Raw genomic sequence first — 11286 nt, 5'->3', positions numbered from 1 at the left:
CAAATACTGAGGGAACTCAGAGACCGATGCGGCGTGGGTCCCCTGGGCCACTTTTTCTTTCTCTATGTTTGTCTCTGTGTCATTTCTTTCCTCAAGTCTCTCGTTCCACCTAATGAGAAACACCCACAGGTGTGGAGGGGTAGGCCACCCCTTCAGGGAATAAAGAGTTTTGTGAAGACTTGGAGATTTTTTTTTTAAAGCAAATTTATAAGTTTCAACAGACAAGTCCACATGCATCCCTAAAAGTCTCATTTTCCAGTAGAAAATATACACTGGTAAAAACAGGGCATGGGGCCGTGGTTCAGGGCTGTAATTCTAGCACATTGGGAGACCAAAGTGGGAGGATCACTTGATCCCAGGAGTTCCGGATCCTGTCTCTGCACAAAATAAAAAATTACCCGGGCGTGGTGGTGCTCACATGCCTGTAGTCCCAGCTATACTTGGGAGGCTGAGGTGAGAGGATCGCTTGAGCCCAGGAGTTGGAGGCTGCAGTGAGCCATGATTGCGCCCCTGTATTCCAACCTGGACAGCAACACGAAAACAAAAACATAAAATGGGATGTGGGTGAGGCAAAAGCTGCAGGAATTTCTGTCAGGCAGGTCTGACCTCATCCCACCCACCCCCTGCTCAGATACCCTTCATAGCTCCCTATTGCTTTCAGCTCATATCCCCAAAGACGGGTCTATTTTTTCTTTTTTTTTTTTTTTTTGGGGCCGAGGTCACCGGCTCTGTCGCCAGGCTGGGAGTGCAGTGGCGATCTGCGGCTCACTGCAAGCTCCGCCTCCCGGGTTCCATGTTCTCCGCCTCAGCCTCCAGTAGCTGGGACTACAGGCGCCCTTCCTGCGCCCGGCTAGTTTTTGTATTTTAGTAGAGGCGGGGTTTCACCATGTTAGCCAGGATGGTCTCGATCTCTGACCTCGTGATCCACCGCCTCGGCCTCCCAAAGAGAGCTGGGATTACAGGCTTGAGCCACAGCCGACATTTCTTTTTTTTTAAGCAGTTCCTGGATTCTGTTGCCCAGGCTGGAGTGTAGCGGTGCAATCTCAGCTCACTGCAACCTCCGCCTCCTGAGTTCAAGCGATTCTCATGCCTCAGCCTCCCAAGTTGCTGGGATTACAAGCATGCACCACCACGCCTGGCTAATTTTTGTATTTGTAGTACAGACAGGGTTTCACCATGTTGTCCAAGCTGGTCTCGAACCCCTGGCCTCAAGGGATCCACCTGCCTCGGCCTCCCAAAGTGTTGGGATTACAGGCATGAGCCACTACACCAGCCTGAGCAGAATTTAAATGGGGTGATAGGGCCAAACACAGTGACTCATGCCTATAATTCCAGGGCTTTGGGAGGCCGAGGTGGGAGGATCACCTGAGCCCAGGAGTTTGAGACCAGCCTGGGCAACATAGCAAGACCCTGTCTCTACAGAAAAAAATTAACCCAGTGGTGTGGTAGTGCCCACCCATGGTCCCAGCTACTCGGAAAGCTGAGGCAGGAGGATCACTTGAGCCCGGGAGATCGAGGTTGCAGTGAGCCAGGACTATGCCACTGCACTCCAGCCTGGGTGGGAGGGAGACCTTGTTTCAAAAATAAAATGAGGCTGGGCATGGTGGCTCACGCCTGTAATACCAGCAGTTTGGGAGGCTGAGGTGGGCGGGTCATCTGAAGTCAGGAGTTTAAAACCAGCCTAGACAACATAGCGAAACCCCATCTCGACGAAAAATACAAAAATTAGCAGGGTGTGGTGGCTTATGCCTGTGATCCCAGCTACTTGAGAGGCTGAGGCAGGAGAATCGCTTGAACCTAGGAGACGGAGTTTGCAGCGAGCTGAGATTGAGCCACTGCACTCCAGCTTGGGCAACAGAGTGAGACTCGATCTCAAAAAAATAAATAAGTAGGCCGGCCATGGTGGTTCACACCTGTAATCCCAGCACTTTAGGGGGCCAAGGTGGGTAGATCACGAGGTCAAGAGATAGACACCATTCTGGCCAACATGGTGAAACCTGGTCTCTACTAAAAGTAGGAAAAATAGCCGGGCGTGGTGCTGTGTGCTTGTAGTCCCAGCTACTCAGGAGGCTGAAGGCAAAAGAATCACTTGAACCTGGGAGGCGGAGGTTGCAGTGAGCCAAGATCGTGCCACTGCACTCCAGCCTGGGTGACAGAGCAAGGCTCAGTCTCAAAAAAAAAAAAAAAAAGGCCGGGCGCAGTGGCTCACGCCTGTAATCCCAGCACTTTGGGAGGCCAAGACGGGCGGATCACGAGGTCGGGAGATCGAGACCACCCTGGCTAACACGGTGAAACCCCGTCTTTACTACACAATACAAAATTCTAGTCGGGCCAGGTGGCGGGCATCTGTAGTCCCAGCCATTCGGGAGGCTGAGGCAGGAGAATGGCGTGAACCCAGGAGGCGGAGCTTGCAGTGAGAGTGGAATCACACGCTGCACTCCAGTCTGAAGCCCGACAGAACTCCTCTCAAAAAAAAACAAAAATTAGCGAGCAGTGGCAGGCACCCAGATCCTGGCTACCGAGAGAAATGAGGCAGGAGAATGGCGTGAACCTGGGAGGTGCTTGCAGTGAGTGGAGAGCGCACCACTGCACTCCAGTCTGGGCGACAGAGGGAGACTCCGTCTCAAAAAGGAAAAAAAGATGGTTAAAAATGGCTGCTGTGGGGACTGGAGGGAATTGGGAGGCTGAGACATCATCCAAGCAGGACAATCAGGCCTGGATGAGATGGGGCTGCAGGTCTTTCTTTTTTTTTTTTTTTTTTTGAGACTGAGTCTGGCTCTGTCGCCCAGGCTGGAGTGCAGTGGCCGGATCTCAGCTCACTGCAAGCTCCGCCTCCCGGGTTTACGCCATTCTCCTGCCTCAGCCTCCCGAGTAGCTGGGACCACAGGCGCCCGCCACTTCGCCCGGCTAGTTTTTTGTATTTTTTAGTAGAGACGGGGTTTCACCGTGTTAGCCAGGATGGTCTCGATCTCCTGACCTCGTGATCCACCCGTCTCGGCCTCCCAAAGTGCTGGGATTACAGGCTTGAGCCACCGCGCCCGGCCGGGGGCTGCAGGTCTTTCTAACAGGCACATCTGACCTCATTCTGCCCCCTGCTCACACACCCTCTGTGGCTCCCTATTGCCCTCAGGGGACAGTCCCTGGAAATAGAGTCTTTGTAGACAGAGATGAGGTTATCATGGATTAGGGTGGACCCTGAATCCAATGACTGGGCCAGGTGCAGTGGCTCACACCTGTCATCTCAACACTTTGGGAGGCCGAGGTGGGCAGATCACCTGAGCTCAGGAGTTCAAGACCAGCCTGGCCAACATGGTGAAACCCCGTCTCTACTACAAATGCAAAAATTAGCCGGGTGTGGTGGCGGGCGCCTGTAATCCCAGCTACCTTGGAGGCTGAGGTGGGAGGATCACTTGAGCCCAGGAGTTGGAGGCTTCAGTGAGCTATGATTGTGCCACTGCACTCCAGCCTGGGCGACAGAGTGAGACCCTGTCTGGAAAAAAACAAAAAAGACCAGTGTGTTTTGTGATGATCATTTTCAGACGTTTGTTTTGTGTCTAATGTCCTGCCATTCTAAGTCCTCAATGCTAAGGACTCCCATGGGCCTTGGTAGAGACCTCGGTTCAAGTCCTGCACTTAACCCTTCCCTCCCTGGGTGACCTTGGCAAGCAGCCCTCATCCTGGGCCTCAGTTTCCCCACTTTGCGTCACAATGCCTCTCAGTTATCAAGCTCCTGGAAGTTCCGGTGGGTCTGTGGCTGCTGGGGGACAAGCACACACAGGGACTGACTGAGGCTTGTCCCTTTTTCTAGAGAAAATGCAGGAAGCTGCTTTGGGTCGTTTATTTACTAGGAGACAGCAAGAAGGGGTGTTACACATGCAGGGAGCGGAGCGTCTGGGGCGCCTCTGGAGTAAAGACATTTGGCTCTCAGCGTCCAGCATCTGTGAAAGTGGCTAGGGTGTGATTTATTCTGCAGTTGACTCCACAGGCTGCAGGTGGCATTGGTCTGGGGTAGATAGTGAGCACCCCATCCCAGGAGGTAATCAAAAGCTTGCAGACACGAGACTTTATGGTGCTGTGTGGCCTCAGGAGCTCACCAGACCAGACCCTCTGGGCCTCAGGCCACTCTGAGGCTGCACCCAAGGAGGAATCAGTAGGGACATAGGGTCAGCAGATCTTGTTGGGTACACCCACTGAGGCAGCAGTAGCGTGCAGGGTTGGTGGCAGCTGCACGGTGGTGGCGGTGATGGTGAGAAGTCTGGGGCAGGGACTGCAGGCCAGGTCCCAGCACAGGGTTGCTGTCGGTCACCAGCCCATGGAGCAGATGTCGTCTCTCCAGCCACTGCAGCAACTCACCTGGGGACAGAGTGAAACTCAACTGGAACGGAAATGACAGAGGACACGCTACCCCGTGCTGCATGTGCACAAATGCACACACATCCCACTGAGTGACCCACCAAACACGCATCATGCGTGCAAATAAAAAGTGAGTACTGGCTGGGCGCAGTGGTTTACATCTGTAATCCCAGCACTTTGGGAGGCCAAGGTGGGTGGATCACAAGGTCAGGAGTTCGAGACCATCCCGGCTAACATGGTAAAACCCCATCTCTACAAAAAAAAAAAAAAAATACAAAAACTTAGCCGGCGTGGTAGCAGGCGCCTGTAGTCCCAGCTACTCGGGAGGCTGAGGCAGGAGAATGGCATGAACCCGGGAGGAGGAGCTTGCAGTGAGCTGAGATCCCGCCACTGCACTCCGGGCTGGGCAACAGAGCGAGACTCCGTCTCAAAAAAAAAAAAAAAAAAGAAAAGTGAGCACTAGCCAGGCGCAGTGGCTCACGCCTGTAATCCCAGCACTTTGGGAGGCCGAGGTAGGCAGATCACTTGAAGTCAGGAGTTGGAGATCAGCCTGGCCAACATGGTGAAAACCTGTCTCTACTAAAAAATACAAAAATTAGTCAGGTGTGGTGGTGGGCGCCTGTAATCCCAGCTACTTGGGAGGCTGAGGTGGGAGAATCACTTGAACCCAGGAGGTGGAGGTTGCAGGGAGCTGAGATCGTGCCATTGCACTCCAGCCTAAGTGACAAGAATGAAACTCTGTCTCAAAAAAAAAAAAAAAGCACTTATTAAGCACCTACTGTACACCAGGCACCTGGTTAATCCTCTCATCCACTCAACTCATGTCCACACTCACATCCCCAGCTGCGTGTGTCCCCATATGCCACCTGAGTGCTCCAAGCCCTGCCCAGGGAGTGTCAGGGGTGTTGGAGCTACAGATGGTGTCAGTTTCCCCAACAGGTCCGAGGGTCCATGAGGCACCCAGAGCAGGTCAGAGACCCGCCCACAGACTCCTCATGGCACAGAGACGTGCAAGGGTGTGCATGTGTTTATGGGTCCACCTCCTGGTCACCCACGCATGTGTGGTGGACCCACAGACACACACACACCCCTATGTGGACACACCCTTGCAGACCCCCTCTCCTGGATCCCTAACGCCCCAAGTGGAGTGGCACACAGGCATGTCGACACACGTTAACACATCTGCACAAACTCGTCTTCTATACCGGCACCAGGGCCAGGACTAGGGTATGGAGAGGGAAGCATGAAGCCATCAGGATACTTTTTTGAGGCCAGGCACCGTGGCTCACACCTGTCATCCCAGCATTTTGGGAAGCCTAGGTGGGTGCGTTGCTTGAGCCCAGGAGTTCATGACCAGCCTGGGCAATACGGCAAAACCTCGTCTCTGCAGAAAATACAAAAATTAGCCAGGCGTGGTGGTGCGTGCCTGTAGTCCCAGCTACTTGGGAGGCTGAGGTGGGAGGATCACTTGAGCCTGGGAAGGCAAGGCTGCAATGACCCGAGATCATGCCACTGCACTCCAGCCTGGGTGAGAGAGCAAGACTGTCTCAAAAAGAAAAAAAAAAAAGGACTTAATGAAAATTTAGAGGGTTGTTTACCCCCTACCCAATCTGCGGTTTACAATTGACACCAGTGGTTCTCAAACCAGGGTGATTTTGTTTCCAGGGGATACTTGTCTGGGGACAGTTTTGGATGTCACAACTTGGGTGGGGTGTGAGGCTATTCATGGCATTAGGGGGCAGAAGACAAAGATGTTATCTAACACCCTACAATATACAGGACGGCCCCTCTACCACACACATCCCCAAATGTCAGCGTCAGCTTTTTTTTTTTGAAATGGAGTCTTGCTCTAGCGCCAGGCTGGAGTGCAGTGGCATGATCTTGGCTCACTGCAACCTCCACCTCCCGGGTTCAAGTGATTGTCCTGCCTCAGCCTCCTGAGTAGCTGGGACTACAGGCACGCGCCACAATTCCCAGTTAATTTTTGTATATTTAGCAGAGACGGAGTTTCACCATGATGGCCAGGATGATCTCAATCTCTTGACCTCATATTTTGCCCGCCTGGGTCTCCCAAAATGCTGGGATTACAGGCGTGAGCCACTGCACCCAGCCAGCATTAGTTTTTTTTTAAATAAAATAGAGATGGGGTCTCCCTATGTTGGCCAGGCTGCTTTTGAACCCCTGGGTTCAAGTGACTTCCCTGCCTCAGCCTTCCAAAGTGTTGGGATTACAGATGTGAGGTTGGGAGTTCAAGACCAGCCTGACCAACATGGAGAAACCCCTTCTCTACTAAAAGCACAAAATTAGCCAGGCGTGGTGGCACGTGCCTATATAATCCCTACTACTCGGGAGACTGAAGCAGGAGAATCGTTTGAACCCGGGAGGCAGAGGTTGTGGTGAGCCGAGATTGTGCCATTGCACTCCAGCCTGGGCAACAAGATCGAAACTCCGTCTCAGAAAAACAAAACAAAACAAAACAAAAAAAACTTTGTGGCCAGGCCTTGTAATTCAAGCCTTTGGGAAGCTAAGGCGACCAGACTGCCTGAGCTCAGGAGTTTGAGACCAGCCTAGGCAACATGGTGAAACCCCTATCGCTACTGACAATAGAAAAAGTAGCCAAACATGGTGACATATGCCTATAGTCCCAGCTACTCAGGAGGCTGAGGTGGGTGGATTGCTTGAGCCTGGGAGGCAGAGGTTGCAGTGAGCCGAGATCACGCCACTACACTCCAGCCTGGGTGATAGAGCAAGACCCTGTCTCAAAATATAATAATAATAACAATAATAATAATAATAATAATTTTTCTTTTTTTGAGATAAGGGTCTCTGTCTCAGGCTGAGTCTCATATTGCCCAGGTTGGTCTCAAACTCCTGGCCTCAAGTGATCCTCCCTCCTCTGCCTCCTGAGTAGCGGGGATTACAGGTGTGAGCCACCATGTCCAGCAAGATAAGTATTTTAATGCAATACTTTTAAAATCAAATTTAAAATATTTGTAAAAAGGCCAGGCATGGGGGCTCACTTTTGTAATCCCAACACTTTGGGAGGCCAAGGTAGGGCAGATCACTTAGGGTCAGGAGTTCAAGACCAGCCTGGCCATCACAGTGAAACCCTGTCTCTATTAAAAATACAAAAACTAGGCCGGGTGCAGCGGCTCATGCCTATAATCCCAGCACTTTGGGAGGCCAAGGCAGGCAGATCACCTGAGGTCAGGAGTTCAAGACCAGCCTGGCCAACATGGTGAAACCTCATCTCTACTAAAAATACAAAAATATCAGCGGGGCATGGTGGTGGGTGGCCTGGGCAGTGGTCTGTAATCCCAGCTACTCAGGAGGCTGAGGCAGGAGAATTGATTGAACTCAGGAGGCGGAGGTTGCAGTGAGCTAAGATCATAGCACTGCACTCCAGCCCGGATGGCAGAGCGAGATTCCATCTCAAACAAACAAACAAAATACCAAAATTAGCCTGGTGTGATGGTGCCTACCTGCAGTCCCAGCTACTCGGGAGGCTGAGGCAGGAGAATAGCATGAACCCGGGAGGCGGAGCTTGCAGTGAGCTGAGATCCGGCCACTGCACTCCAGCCTGGGCGACAGAGTCGAGACTCCGTCTCAAAAAAATAAAAAATAAATAAATAAAAAAATAATAAAATAATTGTAAAAAGCAATACTTTTCCAAAGCAATACTTTTAAATATCTTTAAGGCTGGACACAGTGACTCACATCCCTAATCCCAACACTTTGGAAGGTCAAGGTGGGAGGATTATTTGAGCTCAGGAGTTTGAGACCAGCCTGGGCAACAGAGTGAGACTCCCTCTCTACAAAAAAGAAAAAAAAATTAGCTGGGCATGGTGGCAGCACCTGTAACCCAGCTACTCCGAGGCTGAGGCAAGAAGATCGTTTGAGCCCAGGAGGTTGAGCCTGCAGTGAGCCAAGATCACACCACTGCACTCCAGCCTGGGCGACAGAGTGAGACCCTGTCTCGAAAAACAAACAAACAAAGCAAAATTAAGGCAAAAATTCATGAAAATCAAAATATAGAAATTTTAAGACAGGATCTCATCGTGTACTTGCAAGAGCCTACCTCTCCTGCCTCACACTGTTTCTGACCCCTCAGGGGACTCATGCCAGGGACTTTCTTTCTTCTTCTTCTTCTTCTTTTTTTTTTTTTTTGAGATGGAGTTTCACCCTGTTGCCCAGGCTGGAGTGCAATGGCATGATCTCAGCCCACTGCAACCTCCGCCTTCCTGGTTCAAGCGATTCTCCTGCCTTGGCCTCCCAAGTAGCTGGGATTACAGATGTACACCATTACGCCCGGCTAATTTTTTTTTTTTTTTTTCATTATTTTTAGTAGAGATGGGGTTTCACCATGTTGGCCAGGCTGGTCTGGAACTCCTGACCTCAGGGGATCCGCCTGCCTCAGCCTCCCAAAGTGGTGGGATTACAGGCACGAGCCACCGCGCCTGGCTAATGGCTCCGGGGACTTTCACACGCGGGTTCACACACACTCCAGTGGGGATCCATGATCTGTGCACGCAGCCGGCAGGTGAGCCCTGGGCACACGCATGCAAGCCTACCCACCTGCCCTGCACGTGTGCACCTGCGCCTGCTTGCACCTGCGTGCACCTGCGCCTGCTTGCACCTGCGCCTGCGTGCACCTGCTCCACCTCAGCTTCCCAGAGCGCTGCCCCTGCCCCTCCCCACTCACGGTCGCCTCCTGCTGCAGGCCTCCTGGCCTCCGTGGACCAGCGGGGGCCCCCGCACACGCGCACCAGCGCGCGCACGAAGTGGTGGCCGCACAACTTCTCAGGCATCTCTGGGGTGGGCGCGGGGCCCAACGCAAACACCAGGGCAGGGCCCAGCAGCACCAGCGCCCAGGCAGGCAGACGGGGGTCCATGGCGGTGGGTGGCGCCTAGGCCAAGCGGGGACCCCCTTTATAGGCGCCTGGGACGCCCCAGCTGGGGGCCTTGGAGAAGGGACAGAACATTCTTCAGGACCGCCCAGGAAGAAGGCCAAGGGTGGGGTTAGTGCCAGGGCCTTTACTCCCAGGGCCAGGGCCTTGGATGTATTTCTCCCAGAGGGAGCACTGGGCAATGAGTCTTTCTTTTTTCTTTTTTTTTTTTTTCTTCTTCTTTTTTTTTTTTTCTTCTGAGATGGAATCTGGCTCTGTTGCCCAAGTTGGAGTGCAGTGACTTGATCTCAGCTCACTGCAACTTCTGACACCTGGGTTCAAGAGATTCTCCTGCCTCAGCCTCCTAAATAGCTGGGATTACAGGTGCACAACACCATGCCCGGCTAATTTTTTTTTTTTTTTTTTTTTTCAGTAGAGACTGGGGTTTGCCATGTTGTCCAGGCTGGTCTCCAACTCCTGACCTCAAGCGATCCGTCTGACTTGGCCTCTCAAAGTGCTGGGATTACAGGCATGAGCTGTGCCTGGACTATTATTACTTTTATTATTACTATTGAGACAAAGTCTTGCTCTGTCGCCCAGGCTGGAGTGCAGTGACGCAGGTTCAAGTGATTCTCCCACCTCAGCCTCCCAAGTAACTGGGGTGACAGGCGTGAGCCACCAGGCCCAGCCGCCTATTTTTACGTTTTATTTTTGAGATGAGGTCTTGCTCTGTCACTCTGGCTGGAGTACAGTGGCGTGATATGGGCTCACTGCCACCTCCCTGTCCCTGACTCAAGCAATTCTCCTGCCTCAGCCTCCTGAGTAGCTGGGACTACAGGCCCACGCCACCACACCCAGCTAATTTTTTGTATTTTTTTGTAGAGATGGGGTTTCGCCATGTTGCCCAGGCTGGTCTCAAACTCCTGGACTCAAGTCATCTTCCCGCCTTGGCCTCCGAAAGTCCTGGGAGAAGCGAGAGCCACCACACCAGGCTATTTATTCATTTTTGACATAGGGTCTCTCTGGGTTGGACTGTAATGGCAGGATCATAGCTCACTGTAACCTCGTTCCCCTGGGCTCAAGCCATCCTTCAGCCTCTGCCTCCTGAGTAGCTGGGACTACAGGCCTGCAATACAATGCCCGGCTAATTGTTAAATTTTTTAATTTTTATTTTTATCTTTTTATTTTTTTTTTTTTTTTGAGACGGAGTCTCGCTCTGTCGCCCAGGCTGGAGTGCAGTGGCGTGATCTCAGCTCACTGCAAGCTCCGCCTCCTGGGTTCACGCCATTCTCCTGGCTCAGCCTCCTGAGTAGCTGGAATTACAGGCGCCCACCACCACGCCCGGCTAATTTTTCTATTTTTAGTAGAGTCAGGTTTCACTGTGTTAGCCAGGATGATCTCGATCTCCTGACCTTGTGATCCGCCCGCCTTGGCCTCCCAAAGTGCTGGGATTCCAGGCGTGACCCACCACGCCAGGCACTTTTTTGTATTTTTAGTAGAGATGGGGTTTCACCGTGTTAGCCAGGATGGTCTGGATCTCCTGACCTCGTGATCCGCCCACCTCGGCCTCCCAAAGTGCTGGGATTACAAGTGTGAGCCACCGTGCCCAGTCTATTTTTTTTTTTTTTTTTTTTTTTTTGAGACGGAGTCTCGCGCTGTGTCACCCAGGCTGGAGTGCAGTGGCGCGATCTCGGCTCACTGCAAGCTCCGCCTCCCAGGTTCAGGCCATTCTCCTGCCTCAGCCTCCGAGTAGCTGGGACTACAGGCGCCCGCCACCACGCCCGGCTAGTTTTTTTTGTATTTTTAGTAGAGACGGGGTTTCACCATGTTAGCCAGGATGGTCTCGATCTCCTGACCTCGTGATCCGCCCGCCTCGGCCTCCCAAAGTGCTGGGATTACAGGCTTGAGCCACCGCGCCCGGCCCCCAGTCTATTTTTATCTTTTTAGACAGAGTCTCGCTCTCCCAGGCTCCAGAATCCAGCCACTCCCAGGCTGGAGTGCAGTGGTGCGATCTCGACTCACTGCAACCTTTGCCTCCTGGGTTCAA

The 11286-nt window shown here is 52.5% G+C and overlaps 1 protein-coding gene across 1 annotated transcript; it reads right to left on the bottom strand.

Moving 5' to 3' along the window:
• Positions 1–3823: 3823 nt before the first annotated feature.
• On the bottom strand, positions 3824–9300 carry INSL3 (insulin like 3). The gene is made up of 2 exons (XM_003915151.3): positions 9056–9300; positions 3824–4353 (listed from the first exon to the last, which is right to left on the bottom strand). The coding sequence occupies exons 1-2, from the start codon at positions 9243–9245 to the stop codon at positions 4148–4150; spliced, it is 396 nt and encodes a 131-aa protein (XP_003915200.1). The 5' UTR covers positions 9246–9300; the 3' UTR covers positions 3824–4147.
• Between the last annotated feature and the right edge of the window lie 1986 nt (positions 9301–11286).

This window comes from Papio anubis, chromosome 20, assembly GCF_008728515.1.
Source record: "Papio anubis isolate 15944 chromosome 20, Panubis1.0, whole genome shotgun sequence".
NCBI classification, from domain to species: Eukaryota; Metazoa; Chordata; class Mammalia; order Primates; family Cercopithecidae; genus Papio; species Papio anubis.
The sequence above is the reverse complement of the archived record's forward strand: the minus strand, read 5'-3'. Positions and strand labels throughout refer to the sequence as shown.